At 44.9% G+C, this 27,517-nt stretch overlaps 1 protein-coding gene across 1 annotated transcript in view; it reads right to left on the bottom strand.

Annotated features, from left to right (window-relative positions):
- The window catches only part of LOC138765539 (transcriptional enhancer factor TEF-5-like), a gene marked incomplete at its 5' end in the record, with an annotated part of 196,427 nt that overhangs the window by 87,716 nt on the left and 81,194 nt on the right, over nt 1–27,517 (bottom strand). The window contains 3 exons of the mRNA XM_069942570.1: nt 4,681–4,743; nt 4,830–4,892; nt 12,381–12,445. Coding sequence (XP_069798671.1) covers nt 4,681–4,743; nt 4,830–4,892; nt 12,381–12,445 — 191 coding nt within the window. The remainder of the gene's footprint in view (nt 1–4,680; nt 4,744–4,829; nt 4,893–12,380; nt 12,446–27,517) is intronic.

Genomic DNA, 27,517 nt, shown 5'->3' with positions numbered 1-27,517 from the left:
GGGAAATAAGCTTACAAGGGTAATGGGATAAAATGAAGGAATGAGACGAATAGATTGCTATACAGAGGGCCAGAATGGACTCAATGGGTGGAATGGCCTCTTTCTGTTTCCAATTATTCCATGGATCTACAATTGAATGGGTTCTCCACTAATCACTCCTTTTCAATGATCCAAACTGTGTGGTGCAATGAAGTTCACTCAATCCTTGAGGGGGAAAATGTCCTTGGGTTTCAACGTTACTGGCATTTATTACCTAAATTTAATTGCCCTTGGAAGGTGAGGGTGGATCTTGTCTTTGACCCACTGCAGTCTGCCCGCTAAGTGCTGCTAGGTGGGGAGTTTCAATTACTCCCCAAATTACTCTAAATTGGAAAAATAACTACCTCTACTTGAATAGCTGGTTACACATGGTAATGATTATTTCTGGAGTCTGGAGTCTAAACCAACCTCTTGTAGCACAGTTTGAACAAAAAGTCTGTGTTCTGTGGCTCTACTTAATTTTGTTAAATACAAATTGAATTTCATCTTTTTCTTTCCCCTCCCCATTTCCCACTCAGCCCCTTGCATGACTAAAGCATCCAGCTTAAATTGAGTTCCCTTTTTAGTGGGATCTTCATAATTTTAGCTCTCCTTTTCCCTTCCCGCTGCTCGCAAAGTCACCATCAGTCAGAACGCTCCGAGATTAACTACAAGCTCTCCTGTCTGTGGAAATACTGCTCTGGCAGAGATCACTGCAGTTAACTGGGAACAGTAACATGCGGTCGGACATAAGCTAAATGCAGAAACAGGCCTGCCCGCTTGTTCCCATCACCCACCCCCACCTCACCCTGAACTGGGTCTGCTAAACTTGGAAGCTGCTGTGCCGAGGTTTTGGATGAACACAGCACACCAACCCACCTGAGCAATGAAAGGTAGGTTGGATAGAAAGGAAATGGAAGATTATACAGGAGCAAGAGAGAGGGGAAAACCATGATCAAATCAGTCATAATACTTAATGATCCCTGCAGGTCAGGCTACCTCATATAACCAATGACCAACTCATTCTTTTCAATGCATTTCCCTGTCCTTATCTTTTCACTTTCTTCCTTCCCCAACCCAACCATAATTTACCTGCTTTTGTTTATCTGCAATCTTCCAAAGCAACACATTCTGTTTCCAGAACACGTGAAAAAATTTCCCCGAATGTTTACTTCATTGGATATTTTGAACACCAGATAATGAAGTTCTTGGATCTGGTTTTTCTGCCCTGATTTGACCCTGATCAATTCCTTTACAGTTTACATTTGTCTTCCCCTCGTGTCTATAGAAGTGTCGTTCATCGGGTGTGGGTCAATGGCAGACTCTCTAAAAATTCACGGGGTCAGAGAATAAAAGCTTCAGTACCAATTCAGGTTACGCATTGGAGATCAGACTTGTAGAAGATTTCAAGATAGACCTCGATCTACTGAGAGGTGACCGAGTAGAAGGCAGACCTACTGAAGGGGAAGTAAGTGGAACTAACTGCATGCAGGCAAACTTCTGGTAGCCTTGTATCTGCAGAGTCGAGAGGGTTTAGTTCACAAAGCACAGGAAGCAAGTTAGTTTGCGATTTCACTGCACACTGCCACAAAGCCAAAATAAAAAAAAACAGTCACCCCATTAAGAGCCAGAGAGAGCTGAGACCTGAACCTGAAGTATAGCACAGTTCTGATAACACCGGGGGATGCTCAAGGAAAAGATGACTGATGCAAATTTGGTTGCTCAGTCACATGCAGGGAGACTGTGCTGATTTCAGCCAGACTCCAGACCAAGTTCTAAAGCTGCACAACTGGCACCAGTTCACTGATCAGAAAGCACAATCACAAAACCTGCTGTGAAAGATCATGGTGAAACCACTGGGTTGGCAAGCTGCCGGAGGTTTAGTGGTCAGTTCTAACGCTGACTTCTCCAGACTGAGCACGATTTTTCCAGCCGGTGGGTTTATGGGATGAAGTTCTTCTGGGGAAGTCTGGCTGGTTCAGAAGCCTCAGTGGGTGATCAAAATACCTCCGTAACCCAACATTGCCTAGTTAATGCTTCACATGGGCCTTCTCACACCTCACAGAACACTTTCCACTGCACAGATAAAATGGACCTATTTAGTTTTCCTTTCAACCTAGTGACACTATTCAACACGAAATGATCCATGGGACAAGGTTCACATTCTTAACCCTCACTGGGCAATGTTTTCCCTTATGTGGGAAAAGTGGCAGATGGAGTTTAACCCGGATAAATGTGAAGTGACCTATTTTGGAGGGTCCAACTTGGAAGGTAAAATGCATGGTTAATGGCAGGATTCCCAACAATTTGGAAGAATTGAGGGTCCTTGGGGTCCCAAATCCATACCTCTCTCACTATTGCCCTGAAGGTTGATAGGGTAGTTAAAAAGGCTTGTGGGATGCTGTCCTTCATTAATCAGGGGATTGAGTTGACGACGTGTGGGGTAATGTTCTCGAGAGGGTGCAGAGGAGATTTACCAGAATGTTGGCTGGATTGGAAAATGTGCCTTATGAGGCAAGGTTAACAGAGCGAGGGGTTTCCTCTTTGGAGCGAAGAAGGATGAGAGGAGGCTTAATAGGGGTCCACAAGATTTTGAGAGGCATAGATTGAGTGGACAGCCATCATCTTGGTCCCAGGATGAGAGCAGCAAACACTAGAGGACATATGTTTAAGGTGAGAGGAGGAAAGTTTAGGGGAGATGTCAGAGGTGAGGCTTTTTTTTTTACACACAGAAAGTAATGCATTACTCGGGATGGTGGTGGAAGCTGGTGCATTTAAAAGACTCTTAGATAGGCAAATGGATGCAAGAAAAAGTGTTATGGGAGTCAGGAAGGGAACGTTTACATTGTTGAAAGTGTTTTTACATGTCAGCACAACATGGTGGGCCATAGGGCCTGTACGGTTATACGTTTGTTCCATGTTTATATTGCCTACTTTTGGGTAGCCACACCAAAGAATATTGTTTTCTCTATCTATACAGCTCCTTCTCAAATTCCCAGGATGATCCTTGGTCTATGTCCAGGAATGAAGAATACCAAGTCTGGGACCAACCTAATTCCGAATTCTTCCTGCTGTTGAATTTCATGCCCATGAATTTGATCTGATCTGATTGGGGAGTTAGAAGGATTGGAACACATTGTGATTGGATAAGAATCCATGCAAAAGGACAGGATTAGATTTGGCCCTTGCATTTATTGGACCAATCGCATTCCTTTTGTTTATCTTTCCTCCACAGCCTTGTACTCATCAAAATCCCATTATCCAGCTACACCTCAATAAACTGGTCTCCTGCACACATAATCTAGTCTTGGTTGATCTTGGTTGATGTGAAGATGAAGGGCACCAGGTAGAGTCTGTGACCCATGCTCCACCAGGTAAGGTTCTGTCGGGGCATTCACTACAAAACTTTCCTTGCCGACCACATGCAAGGTGTCATCAGCCTGATGGGTAGGCATGGCTCTGCACTCCAGAGCTCCTTTGTACTTTAATGGGTAGGAGCGTTGTGGGGGGGGGGGGGTGGGGGTGGGTGGGGGGGGGTGGGGTGTAGTATTGTGAAAGGATGATATTGTGAACTTTGGATATGGACTGGAAATCTTTTGGAAAAAAGCAACAGCAGTTCGTTGGCTGTTCCAGGAATGGCCAATGTAATCTGCATTACCCTCATGGCACGACATGTCATTATCACTGTGTGATAATGGCAGCTGTAACCTGTATCACAGCGCGATGACATGGCAAGCCCTCCTCTCGTGACAAATGCGGTGCAATGCTTCACATCACCTGACAGGTTTACCAGGACATGCCGTCCCCAGCAATGGAAGCACGACTCAATTCTTGAGATCCAAGGTCCAACTGGATCTCCCTCAGCAGGACGAGTGCCAAAAGTGTGAGAAGATCCGAAATAGCATCCTATTTATTGCTCCATGCTACTTTTTAAATTTGCTATTGGTTGCCTTAGCAACGTCAGTTTGTGTTGGGGAAATGGAAGGAATCATTAATGTTTATAGACTTCAACGTCACTGCCAGAACATTTGGAACCATCAGCACTCCTCAACTGAAGGAGGTTCCTACAACTAGAGGGCTTAAGTTTAGAGTTAGGGCTAAAAGGGATCTGAGGAAGAACCTTTTCACCCAGAGGGTGTTTGGAATCAGGAATGAACTGCTTGGGTGGCAGGTGGAGGCAGGTACTCTCACACCATTTAGCACGTGGATGTCTATGGACCAAGTGCTGGCAAATGGGATCAGTGCAGACAGGTGCTGGATGATTGGCATTGTGGACCGAAGGGCCAGTTTCTGTGCTGCACGACTCCACGCATTAGTTAATGGAGAAGCCGCGCACGCTCTGCCAGAGGAATTCAGCGGGTCCAGCAGCATCAGTGGGAGAGAAAGAACGGTTGATGTTTTGAGCCAAAAAACCCTTCATTAGGATGTTCCAATGCAGAGTTTTGGGTCAAAACATCGGCCACTTTTCTCCTCCCATGGATGAGACAGAGTTGGACCTGCTGGAGTTCCCCCAGCAGATGGGGTTTGGCTACAGCCTCCTGTGGCCCTCCAGTTCATGGAGGAGGAGTTGGGTTTGAGGGATGGTGTTATCAGAACTCCCTAGACCTGCTGTTCAGCCTCAACCAGCAGCCAAACACAAGGCCAAAGCAGAGAAGCGCATACCTTTAGCTTGGACTGAATCTCACGAGCTTTCCTTCGGGCAAGAACCTGCATATGACTAGACACCTGCAGGAAAGAGCAAAGGGGAAGAAAAAGAAGAGCCTGTAACCATGGAGATGAATGTCCCCCGGATTCATGCCGGCTGCACGTACCTTGATGCTTGCTTGGTACTCTCGCACTTTCTTCCTGGCTAACACCTGTATGTGACTAGACACCTAGGTTGACAAATAATTTAAAGACAAAAAACACAAATGAAAGGCAATGCTTCTGTCACTACAGTATACAGTGAATACATCATTAGTTCATTAGTTTAGGCATGCAGAGCCAAGCCTTCCACCACCATCTTTCCCCGCGCCCAACAAGCCCTCATTTTAACCCTGCAGCTGCAAGCAGCCATGCAATTGAAAGCCATGTTGCTTTTCTTGTTGGCCTGCATCCCTTGGGTTTTCCATTCACCTTCGTTCTGGAACGCAGTGCTGGTTCTTTGTTACTATGGCAACCAGTAACTAGACCTCCACTTCACCAGAAGCCCATGTGAAATAACCAGATTTGTTCTTCGAATCAGATAGCCTGGGGAACAGGCCTGTCTATCCACCCAAGCCCATGAAACCATTTCACCCATAATTGGTGCCCAATGGTAAATAAAGGTACTATCTGATTCAATCGCTTTCCCACTAAAAACAATGATGTTGTTTCTTCCTACATAGATGCTACCTGACAGGCTGAGCATCACCAATATTTTCTATTTTATTAGGATCAAAAATTCTGCTGCACCAGGCTACAATTAGCCAAGCAAGGGAATCCCTTCTGCAACATCCCCCCATTTTGTGGGTAATGCTGTTTATCTGTTGAGAAATGAGGATTTGAATTTGACATTTAAAACTATTGCATCCAGGGAAACAATTCTCCCTCCAGAAATGAAAGGAGTTGTGATGAAAGGCCACTGACCTGACTTATTAACCCTCACTCTCCTTCCTCGCAGATGCTGCCTGCATAATTGAATATTTCCAGCATTCAGCCATTTATGTTGAAGACTTCAATTTGTTTGGTTAATTGTTCCTCAGAATTTAATTGCCCGATGAGTGACTTGAACCTACAGTTTGTAGCCGCACCAAGATACTGATTTTGAGATTTTCAATGTAAGGGGTTGCATTTGCTGCTTTTGTAAGGAAAGAGGCAAATTGGAGACATCTGCATCACCTATAAAACGAGTTCCCCAGCTGGTCGGTGGACAGACAAGAGGTTGTGGGCCGCCCCCCCCCCTCCCCCAATTGGGTGCCCAAGTCAGATGAGGCTACGAGAAGGCTATCTCGGACCTCCTCTCTCCCACTATTCCAACAGTGACAATTGCGTAATCTGGGAAATGAACTCTGATAGCCTTGAAGATGGAAGAACATCGAACACTCTGACACAGGGACAGCCACTTTGGTTCACAATGTCTGCACCAAACATGACGTCAAATTAAACTAAAACTCTGCTGTGTGTATGTGATCCACGTCCCACAATTTCCCGCATTTTATACAGGTAAACCCTGCTTTACGAATACTCGCTTCACGAAAATTCCCTTTTACAAAGAAATTATAATTGGTTTATAAGAAGTTTTCACATTTACAAAAATTGCCTACATTAGTAGTCAAATGATCTTCGCTTTACGAATTTTCAGTTTATGAACTGTTTCCGAGGAATGCTTCCCTTCGTAAAGTGGGGTATAACTGTATCTTGAAGCATCAGAAATGACACCATCACACCTGCTTCCTCCATTATCCCTGGCAGACCATTCCAGACAATTGACACTCTGTGTGGAAAAAAAGCTTGCCCTCCCCCCCCCCCCCCCCCACTTTAAATGTGTCCTTTGGTACGTCATTTTTTTTAAATCCTGGGAGAAAGATTCTGACTGCCTACCCTAGCTATGCCTCTCATATTTTTAGAAACTTCTACTAGGCCTCCCCTCAGCCTCCAATGCTCCAAAGAAAACAATCCAAGTTTGTCCAACCTCTTCTTGCAGCTCATACCTTCTAATGTAGGCAAACCTCCTGAACCCTTTAAAAAGTCTCCACATCCTTCCTGTAATGGGGCGACCAGAATTTCACACAGTATTCTAAGTGCGGCCTTACCAAAGTTTTATACAGCTGCAACATGACTTCCTTTTTCTTGTATTCAGTACCCTGATCAATGAAGTCAAGAATGCCATGTGCCTTCTTTAACATCTTGTCTACATTGTGGTCACTTTACAGGAGCTATGAATCTGGACTATCACACCCCATTGCACATCAATACTTTTAAGAGACCTGCCATTAACTGTACACTTTCTTCTTCTATTTGACCTCCCAAAGTGCAATACCTCACACTTGACTGGATTAAATTCCAATCTGCTCTTTCTCTACCCATACCTTCAACTGATATATATCCTGTTGCATCCTTTGATAGCCCTCTGCTCTGTCCACATCTCCACCAATCTTTGTGTCATCTCCAAAATTACTCACCCACCCACGTACCTTTTCATCCATGTCATTAACATGCATCACAAACAATAGAGGTCCCAAAACCAATCCCTGCAGAACACCAATGGTCACAGTTTTCCATGCAGAACCACACATCTTAGCTGGCTTAATTCATCAATTAAATAGGTGATGCTGTGGTGGTTGTGATAATTGTCCACTGTCCTTTGAGAAATCCTCAGTCAGCAATGGGTATCAAAGTAAATAATTTTCAAAATAAAATTCAGTGTTTTTGCATTCTCTGTGAAAAATAATTGAATGAAGTCACTCCCCATTGGTCCGTGGAGATGTCCTGTTTGCTTCCCAATTGATGTAGGAAAGTACAGGGCGGATGTCCTGTGATTGATGGCAGCAGCATGGGCACTCGAAGGCAGGGCATGTGATGACACCTACAGGGATATGCTTAACCAATGTTGGCAACCCTAGGCTTGACAGAGCAAATGAATATTGCTGCTTTTGTGGGTGGCTGGCCCGTTCATCCCAATCAATTGCCCTCTCAGTCACTATTCATATTAGCTGAATGACGAGATGTCTTGCTGAAGGGATCTCAGAAGCAATGATCCTCTTTCTCCCTTTCAATGGGGTTAATGGAATCTCATGTCATTTGGAAACTCTATTTAGTGTCAAATAATTCAGTGAGGTCCATACTCCTTGGAGTAGCTTTACGCTAACTTTCCCATGCCCAGATCATCCTGAAAATCATCATTCATTGGTTTCCCACCATCTAAATAATATTCTGCCTTTCTCTCAAAGTGAACTACTCAGATTATACTCTACTTAAAGGGTAAGAAATTGTGTGAATCTGTTGTGCCTAAATCTGAGCATGTTGGGACATGAATTACAAAAGGCTAGACTGCAGGTGGAATAGATAATGAAGGCGGCAAATCGGATGCTGTCCTTCATTGATAGAGGATTGAATTTAGGAGCAGGGAGATTCTTCTGCAACTTACAGGGTTCTTGTGAGGCCGTACCTGGAGTACTATGTGCAATTTTGGTTTCCTTACTTGAGAAAGGGTATACTTGCTTTCAAGATGTTGCAGAGGTTCTTCAGGTCGATTCGAGAAATGAGGAGAGTAGCCTGGGACTGTATCCAATGGAGTTTAGAAGGATCGGGTGGGAGGTAGAATCTTATAGAAATGTGTAAAATTATGAAAGGAATAGATGAGATGATCAGAGAAGTTGTCTCCACTAGCAGATAAGACGAGAACTTTGTCCAAGCCTCAAGATTCAGAGGAGTAGATTTATGACAGAGGAGGAATGGTTTCTTCCAGAGAGTAGTAAATCTGGGATTCTCCGCCTAATGAGGCCTCATTAAATTTTTAAATAATAGGGAAATTAAGGATTAAGAGAAACAGATGGGGAGGGGGAGCTGAGACCACGCCAGATCAACCCTGACCTTAATGAACAATGGACCAGGCTCGATGGGCCAGATGGCCGACCCCTGCTCCTATTTTTTTAGCGGACATTCTAATGTCCTTCTGCCACTTGCTCAATCAGTCCATATCTACCTGTTGACAATTTTTGCACCCTCACACAGTTACTTGCCTACCCATCTCTGTATCATCACCAAACGTGGAAACGGTAAACGGTGCTTGATCTAACTTGGTGATGTTACTTGTAAGTAGCTGAGGCCTCATCATTGATCACAGAAATACCCCAGGTTGGCAATTTGAAAAATGATGCACTCATCCTGAGTTTCCTGTTAGTTCACCAAAGCTCTCTGCACGCCAGTACATTATCTTCATTCACACATGGAGCTCCTATCTTTGCAGTTAGCTTGTTTTGTGTCATCATATTGGATGTCCCTTGGAAATTCAATTCTTTATTTCCACCTGTTCCTCATTGTCCACTTTGTTTGTTCCATTCTCAAAGGATTGGAACAAATTTGCCAGACTGTCCATTTTATGAAACTGTGCAGATTCTGTCCAATTGTATTGTCACTTTCTAAATGTTCTGCTGCTATTTAAGTAATAAAATGTCATTATTTTCCAAATGGCAGACACCTGAGCAACTGGCCAGAGATCTTTTGGCCTTCGTTGCAAGGTAATGTTTCAGCTCTATAAAACTCTGGTTCAACCACACTTGGAGTATTGTGTTCAGTTCTGGTCGGTTCATTTTAGGAAGGGTATGAAAGGTTTAGAAAGGGAGCAGAGAATATTTAGCAGGATGTGGCCTAGATTAGAGAACATTTCAAAGAAGGTTGAATGAGGTAGGGCTTAATAAGAGAAGGGACTTAATAAAGGTGTATAGGATTATGAGGGGCTTAGATAGAGTGGGCAGCTAGCACCATTTTGTCAGGACAGCAATGACCAATACCAGAGGACATCTGTTTAAGGCGAGTGGAGGAAAGGTTCGGGGAGATGTCACAGGTAGGGTTTATTTACACAAAGTGTGGTGAGTGCCTGGAATGTGAGTGGCAGTGGTGGCTGATACAAGAGGGACATTTAAAAGGCTCTTAGATGGACTGTGAGGTTGGGTATGGTTCAATTAATCCTGTAGTGTATGTGCCAGTGCAACATTGTGGGCTGAAGGGCCATGTTATTTCACTCTCCCTTTATTCCTGAGTAGCACAGTTACATTTTCAGCAAAATGGAAAACCTCAACCTTTCCAGAATCAGTGTGTCAATGCAGCAATGGTATATGGAATTAAAATAGTTGGCAACTGGGAGATCCTTGCTGTGGTAGCAGACAGAGATTAAAGCTGTCCATGATTATTCCACCAATTGTAAGAAGCCCCTGTTATTTTTTGATTGATGCTCTGTCCAATGTTCCACTGTCAGGGAACCCAAAGATTACTCCCCCCAACGATTTCTTCCCTTTCCATTTTGTTTTCTCTCAGCGCACACTGATTTTAATTCCGGTTACAAGAGCCAAGATCTTTTTCCGTTTGCATCCTAAAAACATGCCCCTTCTGAATCCTAGAATATTTATTCTTTCTTTTCATCAAATTCTTCAAGTTACCTTTGTAATTTTGCAAGCGTGTCTCATAATGGCTGTTTCATCCTAAGCATTTCTGACCTTTTCTGCCTTGAATTCATTTGCCTTGATTAAAAAAAAAGCCTTGTCCAGTTGGAGCCTTTAATTTTGACAACATTTGGTCATCGTTGTCCCTACCTGCTTAACCTTTGTTTACACACATTTCCTGTCACACTTTAACTATTGCTCTCTCTCCCCCCCCCCCCCCCCCCCATCCACCCCCTTTCAAATTTGCAAGTTTCCACTTCTTGGTTCCCATTTAGATTCCACGATCCTGAAACCTCTCCCAGACTAGATGATGATTTACTGAGATACCTGTGAGTTGGGGAAAAAAATATCCATGGGATGGTACATCAGAGCACATCTTTGAGGGGGACCTTTCAGTTCATTCCATCATTCGATATACGAAGATGAGAGTAACCCATTTAGCCCATGAATGCTATTCAACTGCTGGATTTGATGGAATCAGACCTATAACTTAGTTTTGTTGGTCTGCCTCTATATACATACCTCAACTTGTAACATCATCAACTTTTGGTAGGGGTGTGGTGGTAGGGTAGAATAAGGCTACCTCGGTTTTACACGGACAAGTTTATTCCCAAGTTAACTCCACTTTTGGTTGTTTTCCTCATTCTGAACCCTCTCATTAGAGGGATAGCTTCTCCCCCTAGCAAATCCTCAAATCAGCCAGTTGTTGGCCAGTTTTGGGCAGGGTGCTGAAACGATGGCCTTGCAAGAAATGTGTTTGCTGCCCTCGGCCAACAATTTGCCTTCTTGTCCATTGTTTTAAAGCCATGACAGTCTGGCTTTCAGCTCTGTGATTTGTTTGTTTTGGCCATCCTTGTGCACTAGCAGTACAGTGAACACCACAAGCATTCCAAAAAAATAATTTAGGCTGATGGCCTGACTTTCTCTTCTGTCTGATGGGTATAATGATCGCATGTTGGAGAGAAACTCTTTATGACAAGGCCCACAGTCATTGCCACCAGTTTGCAATGTCATCCAGACAGACTTAAAGATTAATGTGGGCAATATTCTAACCTTGGGGTTAGAGTCTGATAGAAGGAGCTCAGCACTCCCTGGCTTGTGTTGTACCTGATCTGGGGTGAGTTAGGTTCATGAATTAAACAGTATTCCACCCCTAGCCTAAGACATTTATCCCTCTGAATAGCAGGAACCCACTGTCCTACTTGGATTTCAGTTCAGTGAACTCTATTCTTGGAGTTGAGGCAGTGCAAATTGGCCAAACCTTCCACTCCAGCTGCTTGACTTGGAATGACACAATTTGATCTGCTGTAACTTATTTTTATTAAATACTCTCAGATGTTTGTTTCTGGGATATGAACATCGCTGGCAAGGTCAATGGGCCCTGGCCTGAAACTTTGGTGTCCCTTTACTGGCATGACGTTGCATGACCTGCTGAGTTTCTCCAGCATAGATGTACTGTATATGGCAAAGTCAATGTTGTCCTTGTCTAAATTCCCCCACATTGGGCAGCTTGCCCTCATTTTCCAGGCAGTTCAAGATTAACCACATTAATGGGCCTAGTGTCATGTCGAGCAATAACTAAGTACAATACAGTAGAAGCACAAAAATCCGGACTGCTCAGGGATTGGATCAGCCCAGGTTTTCAGATTCTCAGGAAGTACTTTTAAAATTCAAATTTAAGGAGGAATAAAGAAGAGATGAGCAGGTAAATTTTGATAGTTTATTCATGAGCAAATACGGCAGTTTAAAAGAAAAATGCCGCCATGCATCTGTGAGGCTTGTGAACGCACACACACAAAAGCTCACTAAATTTTAAAACTTTGAGAGTTTTCAAAATGTCTGGATCCTCAGGTGGTCCAGATTTCTGGCGTCCGAATTTTTGGACTTCCAATGTAGAATTTTTTTTCCTGGGAAGGATATTAATGATTTTTTTAAAAATAAAATTGAATAGCTTTACATTCACTGCTAGCTTTTTAAAAATAATTCTGGAATTACTTCATTACTGGAATTAGTTTACATTCTACCAGCTGCCACAGTGTGGTTTGAACCAGGCCTCTGAACACTGGTGGAGGAACTAAACCACAATGCCACCTAATGAGGGTGTCATTTCTCTCTTGTTACATGCCAACCATGCTGCCCCATTGCCCATTCGCTGTGTCAGCCTCAACAAAGCAGCAGCCAAAATTTTAGCACAAGCCACCCGCTTTAGCCCCAAAGCCAAGCTTTGCTGATCAGCATTACCTGCTTCCTTGTCCGTGTTTTGCCAGTCCGAAGCTTGATGTATCTTGCTATCAACTCATTGCGGCCTGTCAGAATTCAAAGGACAGCAGAAATCAAATCCTTCAGTTCAATTAAACCAAAATACAACACAGAGCAGAAACATCTGCACTGACTTCCACTTCTGGGCACATTTCTATTAGCCTCGAAACTGAGTTGGATTCAGATGGCTTTGATTACTGTCTAAACACCTACACTAGACATAGTACCTTGCAAACAAGGACAGGATCAAGTCCAATAGAGACGATGCTGTTCTTTCAGATAAAGATGACTAACTCACCACATCTTTTGGACAGATTCATTTTCACTGTGTCTGCCTATCATATCTTAGATGTAGGCAAAATGCACTATTAACATTTGCCCAAACCATAACCAGGATTTCCAGTGAAACCTTGCTGGCTACCTCTTCCTGGTTAAAGACCAGGTCTAGGTAGATGATGTCTTCTCCACCAATCGTTACACAACAGTCACAATGAACAGACTAGAGGGCAAAAGGGTTCTTGGATAAAATGTTGTCTCTAAAACGCTACAGTAAACAAAATTCCAACTGCCCTGTCCCACAGTGCGGGGGGGAAAAAAATAAGGTTCAATTAATTAACCAATTCAAAGTCTAGAAAGTGGGGAACAGAAGAGTGAAAAATAAAAGCAGGTTTTCAAGACAGTGGCATTGCCTAGTATCTCTCTCAGTCTGAGTCATTTATTTCCAATGCAGTGAGATGTAGAGTCCGACAACGAGGAGCATCTTTCCTCTCTGATCATCAGCCTTACCATTTCCTAGACTGCATCAAGTGTTCTGGTGCAGAAGTTAACATTTCAACAATGGCACTGGGAGACACAGAAACCTCAGGTGACCCATACCCCACCCAAATAACTTGGAGGCGAGTCAAAAGAACTCTTGGCAATTTGCAGCAACAACATTGCTCAGTTGCAAAAGGCTGCCTCAAAACTCGATTAAGTGGTGTGCACAATGCAGCTGAAACCAAACAGTTTTCTGGGAATGACACTGTAACAGAAGCAGGTATTCTTATACATGGCGATGCCCTTCATAGTAGAGGCGCACGCCTTGTGAGGTAACAATTTTTATTATACCTGGCAGCTTAAAGGCTTTCCTCATTGAAGCAAATGCTTACCTCAACCATAGTTAACTAACATTGCTTTAATCTAAAGAGGTGCCATCGTTCTTATCCCAGTCAGAACATTGAGGCTTTAAACCCAGTTCTATCAACAGTTCAAGCAGCGACTGAACCCCCCCCACCCCTCTCCCCAACATGGTACAATTATTTTTTAAACCAAGGGGCCATCTGCTGCTTCTTCCATACCCTGTGTTCATTTTTTGAGGAGAAGTTCTCACTGGGAATTCTGACCGTTATCACACTAGCCATCAGAAGTTTATCGCACTGCTGCTCGGTGGACATGTTTCGGTTGCTTCGGGAAGTCTCCTGGCTGCGAAAGGCTACCAACCCTGAACTGTTTCTCACAAAGTGAGGGTGACGACCGGAAGGGCTGAAAATGGTTATGTGACGGGAGTGCCCAACTCTTTGGTGCGTTCCTGAAATTCCTCCAAATTTTGCCCCATGTAGACCCTCCATAAATCTGCTTAAAAATAAATTCCAAGGCTAACTCTCACTGCCTCCCACACAAAATGAAGTGGCCCCACTATAACCCTTTCCTCATGCTTCGCAGCATTTTGGGTTTGATTCGGCTTTCCTAGGGTTGCTCAATCATTGGTGTAAAACGTATAGATCCACAGATATACGAGGGAGGATTATTTCCTGAATACTTTTTATTTACGTGATTTCTTTTAGAATTTGGGCCCCGCTGGTAAGGCCAACATTTATTAACCGTCCCTCACTGAATTTGAGGTGGTGTTGAGTTGCCTCTGCCTAGGAAAACGCAAAAGTCTGCGCGCACTGTGAGTGGAGTAAAAACAAAGAAACACTGGAGGAAATCAGCAGGTTTTACAGCGTCCACAGGAGGTAAAGATATACAGATATTCCGTTATGCGGAATTCAAGCAACCTGCAGCTTCAAGCAACTGCCAAAAAAAATTACAGAAAATAATTGCGAAAGTTTAACATCGGTGCCCTCTAATAGTTAGTTCGCCAATCCACGCAACACAGAATCTCAAGCAACCGGAGAATTCACTTATCCGGCATCTATCAATTCCCGTAGGTGCCAGAACTGGTTTTTTTTAACAGTACCTTGAAGAAGGGCTCAGGCCCGAAATGTTGGTTATACATCTTTATTTCCTGCGGACGCTGTGAGACCTGCTGACTTCCTCCAGCATTTCCGTGCCTCCTTCCAGTGAAGGAATTTCCACAGTGCTCTCAGCCAGCAGTTTCAGAACTTAGATCCAGTCACATTTCAGGTGGGTGCATAATTTAGAGGGGAACCAATCGTAGGTTGTGGTGTTCCTATAAATTTGCTGCCTTTCTCCTTCCTGCTGCTTGAGGTCATGGGCTTGAGAGGTGCTGTCAGAGTATCCCGGTGGTGTAAGTGCGCTGCAGTTAATAAGGGGTACCATTGTATCCTTTGAACACAGGTGGTGTACGAATGATAGTTAACCAAATTCATTACTCCAGTTTAAATTCATAACAATATTTGTTCATCCCTTATCTGCAAAACACTCCTGTTCACCCATCACCTTGGTCTTTGCTGAGGTGCACTAAGTCACAATGCCATCAAGCCGTACAACATGGCAGCTAGTGGAAAGCTTTGTAAAGGGTCCCTATCTGGAGCACTGCCTGTCCATTTCTCTCCATGGACACTGCCTGACCCAGAATTCCTCCACATTCTTCTTTTCCGTTCTGGATTTACAAACTTAATTCTACTGGGTTCAAGGGTCGATGGGGTTATACCCACTGGGGCATCCTAACTATGTGAGAGGTGACCCAGAGACCTTCTTTTATGCATCAATAGCCCCTACGCTCACTTGATCCGTAACTCTCCAATAAACTAGTCTAATGCAGACATTCTCAACATTTTATTTGGCTAAGGCTCACTTAGGACTCTGCTCAAAGTTTATGGGGCCCCTTCCCTGTGAAGCAGTCAAGTTCAGTTGGTTTCTTCCTTACTTCTCTCCTACCGACTAAAATCATTTTATGATTTCAGTACATGTCCCCCTTAAATGTGCTGTAGCCCCCAGGGGGGCCGTGGAGCCTCAGTTGAGAATGGCTGGACTAATGGATGTTTCACCTCAATGATTTTTGTGGGACTGTGTTGTGTCAAAAGCTACCATTTTGTTTTTAAGACATACAGCCCGATAACAGGCCCTTCTGGCCCACGAACCCTTACCGCCCGATTACACCCAATTAGCTTACCGACCCTGGTACGTATTTTTTTGAAGGGTGGGATGAAACAGGAGTACCCGGAGGGAACTTACCCAGACACCAGAAGAATGTGCAAACTCCTTACAGACAGCGTTAGATTCAAACCCGGGTCACTGGAGCAGTAACAGCGTTGCGCTAACCATGTCACCCTACACACTGCGAAACCTAACTGCCCTACGCAATAACATTTTGCCGACGTACACAGAGGAAAGATGTTCAGGAGAGGAATTTGAATGCACAGGTCTTGAGGAATGAGAACCAGCCCATTGACGAGGGTCCTCACTGCCCACATCTCTGTCCTCCCCACATTTACATCACACATCAACTCAGGGAGAAGAGGAAAATGCCCTCCAAATCTACTGCCCTGACTCTTGAACAGATAGGACATTTGCAACGATCAGTTCAATGCGCCATCCTGCACTCATCTATTAATTATTTTAGAAAAAGCTGGGTCTTGTTTGCTTTTAGGGTAGTCTGACTGCCCAGCGGGGACGATTTGAACCGCAAATTGATGTCACATGGGAGCCTGTGGTTCCAACCACACTGATACACTTGACTGACCACTCGACAAAGATCAACACATATGACAAACATTTAATTCCTGAGCAAGCGAGTTGCATGCCATTTCTAACTTGTTGAAGACCAAGCCTCTGACAGTCATGCGATGACAGTGCACAGGGGAATGCTTTCAGTCAGTTGCCATTATTGGGAGCAAACAAAAGACTTTTTAATTGATGCCAGCATCATCAGCTTTCTCAGGAGTACTCTAAGGCAATTCAGATAATCAGTATCTTTTTGGGAAGGTGATTCGAGAACAGTGGGCTTCAACCTTTTTCTTTCCACTCTCATACCACCTTAACTAATCCCTATGCCATTGGTGCTCAGTGATTAGTAAGGGATTTCTTAAGGTGGGATGTGAGTGGGAAGGGAAGGTTGAGAACCACTGCTCTAGACCCAATTGCTACTGAAATATTGTGCTTGAGAAAAATTGTCATTGGCCCATTTCCTTTGGAGTTCGGAAACCGTGCACATAACGAGTCAATGAGGGACGATTAAGACAGTGGTTTTCAACCTTTTTATTTCCACTCACATACCACTTTAAGTAATTCCTTACTAATCACAGAGCACCTCTGGCCCAGGGATTACTTAAGGTGGCATGTGAGTGGAAAGAAAAAGAGTTGGAAAACCTCTGTTCTAGAACTAGAAAGGGGAGAGATTTCGGAAGGACCTGAGGGGCAACTTCTTCATTCCAAGGGTAGTCCATACCTGCCAGAGGAAGCTATAGAAGCAAGACCAATTAAAAGACATTTGGATAGATACATGAATAGGAGTTGATTAGAAGGATATGGACTAACTGTAGGCAAATGTCATCTTGGTCTGCATAGATGAGTTGATTGCAGGGCCTGCTCCATGTTGTATGATTCCATGACTCTATAGTGTTTCAAGACAATTATGGCCAGCTTTAGCTCACAGAGCAAGATCCCAGCCACTGCTTTGGAGGAGATTATTGCGTGTATGAGCGAATCTTCTAAGGAAAGTTACCCTCTCACATTTCTTCATTTATAGCCCTGCTATCCAATCAATTATCTTTCCAATTCCTTTCGAAGATATTCATCGGATCTGTTTCCAACTTTCTTCCAGGCAGTGAATTCCAGATCTCGACCACTCTCTGGGTAAAGCAGTTTCTCCTCACACACCGTCACCGCTGGGCTGAAAATTGCAACCCGTTCTCCATCTCCTCCCCACCCCCCGCAATCTTCTCTCTCCCTGTTCCTTGAACTATTCTCAGATGAGCACAGCTTCCCTCCATTTCAATCAGTCAGAACACCGCCATCAAATATCCTCTCAACCTTTTTTGCTCTAACCCCAGCATCTTAGAACCTTACAACTAAGGTCCCTCAACCTTGGAACCATTTCAGATGACTTTGCTCTCTCCTCCCTTGGATTTTCGCACCCCTCCTGAAGTGCAATGACCAGAGCTGAATACAATGCATTGCACACTTCAGCTTCACTGATAAATCCCAGAATCCCACATGCTCTCAATATAACCTTCCATTTCAAGGATTTCTACAGAGGCATGCCCAGGTCTCAATACTCCTGCACTTTTTAGTCTATACTGTCTCTCCTTATTCTTTCTGCCAAGATGTATTTTTACATCGTTAAATTTTGACTGTGTGTTTACATCCTCTGATCACCCGCTATTAACCTCCTTCTCTCTGAAACATACTTCCTTGCTGTGAGCCATTCACAATTTAGGAAGTTTTAACTTTCACACTCAATAGCTATTTTAATAACAGATCAAATGTAGAAGAGATCCCACTGCTGACCAATGGGAAAGAGCAGTGTCAACCATCCTCTCATCTGGAAAACCACCTATTACTCTCTACATTGGAGAGACCAGTCGCAGATGAGGAGATTGCTTCGCCCAGCACCTCCTCTCCGTCAGCAACAAAAGTGACCTCCCCGTAGCCAACCGTTTCAATTCAGAGTCACTCTCAAGCTCGCATGTCTGTCCATGGTCTTTCACACTATCCCACCCTGACCACCCGCAGATTGGAGGAACAACAGCTAATTTTTCGTCTGGGCACTCTCCAACCCCAGGCCATGAACATTGAGTTCACTGCATTCCACTAATCAGCTTGGCTTCCCCAACACCCCCCCCCCCCCCTCTTTAACTAGTCATTCTAATTCCTACTTCCTTTCTCTCTCCACCTAGCCTCGACTCCTCCCCCCACCCCTCTCCACCTATCATCTCCCATCCTCACAACCCCCCCTCCTCCTCCTTTCCCTCTTCTGTCTGGACATCTCTCATGTTTCCCCATACCTTGATGAAGGGCTCAAGCCCCAAACGTTGGTGATATATCTTTATCATTGCGACATAAAGGCACTGTTTGACCTGCTGAGTTTCTCAAGCATTTGTGTGTTATTTCACATATTATCACTACATTCTGTATTTTGCCTCCATTAACAGACTCTTCAATTCCATGGGACTCAATCCTATTAATCAATCTTTTTTGAGTGACTTTATCAAATACCTTCCGAAAGCTATCGCAGATGATATCCCTTCATTAACATAGAACATTATAGCCTTTCTTTCATCCATGTGCCTGTCTCAGTCTCTTAAATGCTCCTATTTTTCAAGCCTCCACCACCACCAGGCACCCATAAATCTGTGTAAAAAAAAAACTACCTCTGGTGTCTCCCTTAAATTTTCCTCTCTTCACTTTACACAGATGCCCTCCAGTGTTTTCTACCCCTACCCTGGGGAAAAGGTGCTGGCTGTCTACCTTATCTATGCCTCTCATAATCTATTAAGTCACTTCTCATCCTTCTTCACTCCAAAGTGAAAAGCCCTAGCTCTGTTAACCTTGCTTCATAGGACATTTTCTAATGCAGGTTGCATCCTGGTAAATCTCCACAGTTAAAATAGCTGGACTTGCATTAGTTTTTAAAATGAATTACTAGTCAGTCTGCTTTATTTTGGAGGGATGGTGGTGATAGAGGTGAAGGGAAGACTTTACTTGCAACAGTTTTTTTTTAATATGTAGGGAGATAGTTGTTGCATCACTGAGGTATTTTCCATGGGTTCAGGATTCCTGAGAGCACACTTCAGGCACATAACTCTTGGAGTACAAGATAACACTGCAATCAATTTGGGAAAAGCACGATCTCACAGTTCAGTCTGGGACAACCGATTTAATCATGTGCTCTCAAGACACTGACGGAGCAGTGCAGTCATGCAGGGTTCATGAGGACCTCCCTGGTGTCCATCTGAATGATGCCACTTCCAATCACACACCAGTCCCTCTGCATTCTGAGGTGGGACTTGAACCACAATCTTGTGACCCAGGACATTCAATGCTCGCCACTTAGCCATGATTGGCTGATGAAGCAATGACATCATCACAAAATCTATGTAGTGTAGATGATAAGGAGATATATGCCAATGACAACTCCACACTAGGGCCAGAGCTTTTCAAGGATTAAATCCTCAGCTCTTGTAAGTGAATGGATCCCATAGCATAAGTAGCAAAAGCATTAAGTTCTTGTGGTTACTTCCCCTCATCAGCAGAGCTTTGATCCCCATTAGGGATGAGGTTGAATGGCAGCAGCAAAAATCCCCAAGGCCTGAAGGACACAGCATGCATTGAAAATGGCAGCATCCCCCATCAGAGCTTCCAAGCTCAGGAGCCTGAACGTGAGAGACTAGCAGATCCTGGTTATAATTTATGGAGTGCAGACAGTTGTGGTTGTAATGACTTCAACTTGACCATCTGTGTCAGGACATACATTCTTATGCTCATTCATACATTTTTCCAAATTGAAAGCAAGATGACTCTACAATGAAACTCTCCAATCTTGACACCAAACTCAGTCCCCTCTCAGATGTCCCATGAATAAATAAATCTCTCCAACCTGTTTGGTGCTCGAGCCGACACTCTTTACTTTACAGCCTTCTTCCAGTTTGTGTTGAAATCCAACTTCGTGATTCTCAAAGACCATTGGTCCTTGAACATCAGGAACATGGGAAATGCCAAAGGGAGAAAGACCAAGGACCATCCAGGTATCCACAACAACTGTGTGGTTGAAGGATATTGAGGTGAGTGACCAGTTATAAGCCATTTTACACTGGTTAACGAGTAAATTGACTGTTCAGTGAACTGGTTAAAGTTTTTGCTATTCACACTGGACCACCGTTAACTGGTTCTCTGCATTCTTTCACACTCATCACAAAGCATCCTCGGGGATAGTGTTAGGTCTGCTTTGTTCAAGAATGAGTGAGTCAGACACCAGACTGAGTCGAAATCAAGGTTCTTTATTACCAGATTGTAACACTTACAACTAACAGTGTTAGTTGGAGAAGGCGCATTCTAACGATATCAGCAAGTGGTATTTTTTTTATACCTCAGGACACGCACTTAGTAAATTATCATACCATTACACTGTCCAATGAATAAGCTGTTGCTACCCTTCACTGTTAGTCTGCTGCTCATCAGCTTGTTAGTGCCAAACTTATCTTGAGCGTACAAGGTCACACCATCCTGTTACTCCTTAGTGCTGGGTGACTCCTTCTCCAGTCCCATCTCATGATGTTTTTACCTTACAATAGGGGAGTCTATCCTCCACCGACCGGTGTCATCTGAGTGATGCATTGAGCGATGGTGAACCTGCCCTGAATCCTGATCCATGTATTATGATCTTGTATTTAAACAAAATTAATCAAGCCTAATTATAACATAATTACAGCACAGAATGAGCCCTTCAGCCCCTGTGGTTGTGCTGACCTATATAAAACTTTAAAAAGTTCTAAAGGACCGAGCAAAAGTTGTAGCGGCAATAGCGGGCAATTTATAGAGACCGTGGGAAAGAGCGATGGTAGACCTGTCCTCCCAGAATTCCATGCAACAGAGAAAGGGCTATATGCAAGGAGCACTCATGGAAGGGTTTCTCTGCCGCAGAGAATTCTGGGAGGGCAGGTCTGCTGTTGCTTATGCTCTCTCTCTCTCCCCCGCTGCGACTTCCCCATGGTCTTTTAGAAATTTTTAATTTTTTTGTTTCCTTCACGTTCCGGCAGTCACGCAAAAATGTCTTCAAGGCGTCACTACTTTGTCCCTTGATAGTCCATGACCCTTTCACACCAGGTTAATCGGCACGCAGGTGTCAGATTACACTGGGGATGATACACCCTACCTAGGCGGTCCATCCCCGGTATGATTTGATGCCTGCGGGCCGATTCTGGAACATTCACACTGGTGTAGATTGGCCATTAATTACTAGGATGAAGTGACTGAGTGAAAGGGGCTATAGTAATCAGTCCATGGCAGATTTGAATTATGTGTGGCAGGCAAGGAGAAGGCAACTTTGATTTCTTCCTGGTACACCTAAATCACTAACATTTCCAATTCAATCAACTTGTACTGATTGTGGTGTTTAAACAAGAAAGTCTGCAGATGCTGGAGTCAACTACAATGCACAAATATCCTGGAGAAACTCAGCAGGTCATGCAGCATCCATGGGAGATAAAGGGTAACCAACGTTCGGGCCAGAGCCCTTCATCAAGAATCCTGTTCAATCCTATTCACCAACTCTCAGAAACTGATACTCCACACTTAACTGCAGCAAAAAAATCTGGGCAACATTCAACTGCACCAACACCTATGGACAGGAGGCATCACTACACAACACCATGGGCAGGAGGCATCACTACACCAACACCCACGGGCAGGAGGCATCACTGCACAAACACCTATGGGCAGGAGACATCACTGCACCAACACCATGGGCAGGAGGCATCACTGCACCAACACCATGGGCAGGAGGCATCACTGCACCAACACCATGGGCAGGAGGCATCACTACACCAACACCCATGGGCAGGAGGCATCACTGCACAAACACCTATGGGCAGGAGGCATCGCTGCACCAACACCATGGGCAGGAGGCATCACTGCACCAACACCATGGGCAGGAGGCATCACTGCACCAACATCATGGGCAGGAGGCATCACTGCACCAACACCATGGGCAGGAGGCATCACTACACCAACACCATGGGCAGGAGGCATCACTACACCAACACCCATGGGCAGGAGGCATCACTACACCAACACCCATGGGCAGGAGGCATCACTGCACCAACACCATGGGCAGGAGGCATCACTGCACCAACACCATGGGCAGGAGGCATCACTGCACCAACACCATGGGCAGGAGGCATCACTACACCAACATCCATGGGTAGGAGGCATCACTACACCCACACCCATGGGGAGGAGGCATCACTACACCAACACCCATGGGCAGGAGGCATCACTGCACCAACACCATGGGCAGGAGGCATCACTGAACCAACACCATGGGCAGGAGGCATCACTGCACCAACACCATGGGCAGGAGGCATCACTGCACCAGCACCATGGGCAGGAGGCATCACTGCACCAACACCATGGGCAGGAGGCATCACTGCACCAACACCATGGGCAGGAGGCATCACTACATCAACACCATGGGCAGGAGGCATCACTACACCAACACCCATGGGCAGGAGGCATCACTACACCAACACCATGGGCAGGAGGCATCACTACACCCACACCCATGGGGAGGAGGCATCACTACAGCAACACCCATGGGCAGGAAGCATCACTACACCAACACCCATGGGCAGGAGGCATCACTACACCAAAACCCATGGGCAGGAGGCATCACTGCACCAACACACTGCTGTATGGTCTTGGTGAAGGGCAGAATGGGTGCAAATGGTTATTAGGCAGAAGGGAGCATATTAGATGCTCAGCAGAACAATTAAACCATCCAGGGTGTCACAGACTTTGTTTCAAGTAGTTGCGTATGTTGAACAGAATTTTAACAGAACACGAAACATGTGCAATGCACAAAAGCACTAGAGGAACTCAGCAGAACACACAGCTTCCACAGAAAGCAATAGACAGTCAAAATTTCAGGCCCGAGTCCTTCATCAGGAATGTCACCTTCTGAGCTCTTTCAGCATCTGCAGAGTCCTCGTTCATCTGCCAGTGAAACATGCATCTGTTAAACACGAGACTGAAAGACATTTAGCCTGTGCTGTGATGCCCTAGAGGTTCCACATCTCAACTCATTCCGGTAAAGGTAGTCCCCACATAACAATAGACAGGTAGCCAAACACAACCTGCTGGGGGAACTCAGAGGGCCGAGCAGCATCAGTGGGAGAAACTCTTCATTCACGACTTTTCATCTCAAAATGTCAACCATTCTTTCTCGTCCACTCGCCCTGCTGAGTTCCACCGGCACTCTCCTGGGTGTCTCCAAACGACAGTCTAGTCCAGTCCAAAGGCAGTGTGAGCCTCCCATTGCCAAGAGAAATAGCCTGTGTTATAGAGCACCCAGCATTACTACACACAAACAAAACTTGACCCTGATTTTTGTCAAAGTCACAGGTTTTAAAGAGTGAATTAAAAGAGGCAATGTAGAAAGGTTTTGGAAAAGGAGTTCCCGAAAAATGAGCAGGGCAGGGAAAAGGAGACCAGGGATATGTAAAATACCTGAATTGGAAGGGTGCAGAAATTTCAGAGGGTCAGGGAATAAAAAAAAGTTTCAGTAACAGTGACCACCAAGGAATGTGAAATCTAGGATTGGATTTCCAAAACAAAGGCTTTGTTGGACTGGGACTGAGTGTGCATCAATGCCAATCGGTAACCGGATCAGAGAGTTAGGACAGGAGCAGCAAGGTCTTGAACCTCTCTTATCTCTGGTGGGGCCCTGACCCTCAACACCTGGAGATGGCCACTCATCACATCCCATCACCCATGTGCTCCCAAGGTAAGTCGACACAAACCAAGCAGCAAATGGCTTTGTCAAGTCTGTCCTATCTAGTAACAGCAGAAAGGCAAATCTCAACTGAATGAAAAGCTGGCACCAAACCAACTGTCCAGATGTTTGCCAACACGACAACCCTTCATTTGCTAGTCAACAGAGTTGTTTTTTTTCCCCAGAAAAGGGCTCACTGAAGCTCTTTCTACCCGTGTCACTCTTCAGGAGTCTGCCATAGGTATTCAGTCCAGTGATTTCCATCCAAATAGAACTTGTGGCAATAAACTGAAGGGGGAAAAATGTCACCAGCATCCTTTCCCTCATTCAGCTCAGCAGCAAGAGAGAAAAATCCCTGGCTGAGGTCCAAGTTTCCATTTCACCAAGGAAACAAAAAACAATCAGTGCACAAACGAAACAATGCTGGCCCACATCGGGCTGGAATTTAAAAGTGCTTCAACCTCTGACCTTTGCTCTGTTCTGACACTAACGGGTCACACTCAGAAAGGAACAGTGAGGCAAGTCTCCAACCATTTTTTTTTTAAAGTTCAAGTGTGAGGCTTCCCCTCTCAGAAGCCTGAGACTGTTCTAAAAACACTGGTTTCACAAGGAGATTTGCATTAACAGATTCCCACCATTAACATGCCTGGTGGCTTTGAATGTGTATCTGATTGAGTATGTCAGCATCTAGTTCCTATAGATAGCCAAGAGATAGGTTATGATTATAGGTTCAAATCTACTCGGTCTTGAATAGTGATTGGTCACCACAATTAGCCCTGGGCAAAACGCAGCTGCTGTTCATTCCAATAAAAGAGAGTCTGCAATTACTGGAGTCAAGAGCAATGCATAAACGTGATGGAGAAACTCAGCAGGTCACGCAGCATCCATGGGAAGTTTCCAGACACACTGTAGTTTTAACCAGAAAAATGATTAAAAGTTAAATGACCTTGCCCAGCAATATTTCCCAAATCAAATGATGATTCCAAAAAAAATGTTAATTAATTTTTTTTTAAATTTAGACATACAGCACAGTAACAGGCCACTTCGGCCCACGAGTCCATACCGCTCAATTACACCCAATTGACCTACGGTCCCCGGTACATTTTTGAATAGTGAGAGGAAACTGGAGCCCCCAAGGAAAACCCACGTAGAAACAGGGAGAACGTACAAACGCCTTACAGACAGTGCAGGATCCGAACCCCAGTGCCAATCGCTGGTGTTGTAAAGGCATTGCGCTAACTGCTACGCTAGGCCCATTTCCTTCGTAAGCATGTTTCATGTTAACAGAACTGCATGGTACTAAAGGGATGGAGGCACAGGAGAACTTGCAGATGCTGCCATCTGGAGCAGCGCTCATCGTGACGGAGAAATTCCTCCCTCACCTTGTGTTTTGGCAGTCTCCAGCCCAGTGGTATGAACACAGAACTTTCTAACTCTAGGAACCATGCACCTCTCTCTTCTTCCAAACTACTTCCATTCTTCTCTCTTTCCCTCTCCTTTTCTCCCCCCGCCACCTACTTTGTGTCCTCTTTTCTTATCTACCCACCTTCCTACTCTTATCCACCCCCCCCCCACCTCTTTGGTTCCTTTCTCTTCCACCCCAATCTCTCTCTTGAGATTCTTCCTTTCTCCCTTCCCACCTCCCCTGTTTTCGGTTCTATCTGGTCAATCTTCATACGACTGTTGTCACTTCTTATCAGATTTAAGCATAGGCAGCCTTAGTCTCTACCTATTACCCACCCCACCACACATCTTCCTCCATATAACGCCTTTGCTTCTCTTGCTTCGCTCTCCCTCCATCGAGCATCAACCTGCCAACCTTTCCTGTCCATCATCCCTCACCTCCACCTGGCCTCAGCCCTACCCTGCTCATCCTGACCCCATCATACCAGCTCTCTCTCTCACCTTCACTCACAGTTCCCAGTGAATGGTTCTGGCCCGCAATGCTGAACATTCTTTCTTCTCCCACTGTTCAACCTGCTGAATTCCTCCAGCAGATTGGGACTAAAATACGTCAAGTTTATTGTCATATGACTGTCAAGTACAACCCAAAGAAATGGTGTTCTCCAGTCCTCTATCCAAAAACACGCAGACACACAACCAGACATAACACACATCATACATATGCAGGACAATTATTGTAGCTATAAAAATAAATAAATAAATATATGAATAGATTGACAGATTTTGTTTTGTACAAATGAGAGATTTGGATGGTCAGTGCGAGCTGTTCCTTTGGTCATTCAGCATTCTCACTGCCCGTGGGAAGAAGCTGTTCCTCAGCCTGGTGGTGCTGGCTCTGATCCTCCTGTATCTCTTCCCTGACAGGAGCAGCTGAAAGATGCTGTGTAATAGGTGGAAGAGGTCCTCAATGATTTTGCACGCCCTCTTCAGACAACGATCCCAGTAGATCACATCGGTGGGGGTGGGAGGGAGACTCCAGAGATCTTCTCTGCCACTCTTATGGTCCTGTGGATTGACCTCCGATCTATTTCTCTGCAACTATCTTGACTACAATTCTTCATACCCATTTCCCTCCAAGGATTCTAGACTTTACTCTCAATTTTTCTGTCTCCGTCATGTCCGTTCCCAAGATTAGGTCTTCTAGTCCAGATCATCCGAAATGTGCTTCTTTATCCAAATACTTGGCTTCCCCTCCACCTACATCAACTCAGTCCTTATCCGCATCACCTCCACCTCCCGTTTATCTGCCCTGGCCCCCACTGCTCTCAGATGCAATAAGAACTGGATTCCCCTTGTTCTTACCTACTGCCTCACCAGTCTCTGCATCCAACACTTGATCCTCCTTAATTTCTGTCATCTATGACATGATCCCACCCCTCAGACACATCTTCCCCTCTGCTCTCCATAGAGACCGCTCCCTCTATGACTCACTCGTCCAATCATCCCTTCCTATAAATCACCCCCTTGGCACCTTTCCCTGCAGCAAGTGCCACACGCACCCACACCTCCTCCCTGTCTATCAGTTGGGGCCCCAAACAGTCCTTCCAAGTGAAGCAACACCTCACGGGGATCTGAGGAAGACATCTACTGCATCCGGTGCTCCTGTTGTGGCCTCTTGGACATTGGAGAGACTGTGCAATCACTTCGCTGATCATCGCTCTGTCCATATCAATGACAGGAATCTCCCAATGGCCAACCATTTCAATTCTTCACCCCACTCCCGCACTGACGTGTCTGACCACGGCCTCATGTACCGTCAAACCAAGACCTCCCATATATAGGAGCAACACCTAATTTTCCACCTGGGCACTCTCCATTAACGTCAAGTCTTCCAGTTCCTGTGAGCCTACACCCCATGCTCCCTCTCTTCCCTATCTCTCTGAGTTTTTTTCCTCCAGCTCTCCACCTTCTTTCCCGCCTTCACAGAGCCAACCCCTTCCTCTTATATGCTGCTGTGCCCAACTTCCCTTATTTACATTGCCTCCTGCCTGTGGGACTCTGG

Source organism: Narcine bancroftii, chromosome 5 (genome assembly GCF_036971445.1).
Source record: "Narcine bancroftii isolate sNarBan1 chromosome 5, sNarBan1.hap1, whole genome shotgun sequence".
In the NCBI taxonomy this organism is placed as follows: Eukaryota; Metazoa; Chordata; class Chondrichthyes; order Torpediniformes; family Narcinidae; genus Narcine; species Narcine bancroftii.
Note: the sequence above shows the minus strand (reverse complement) of the source record. Positions and strands in the feature narration are given on the sequence as shown.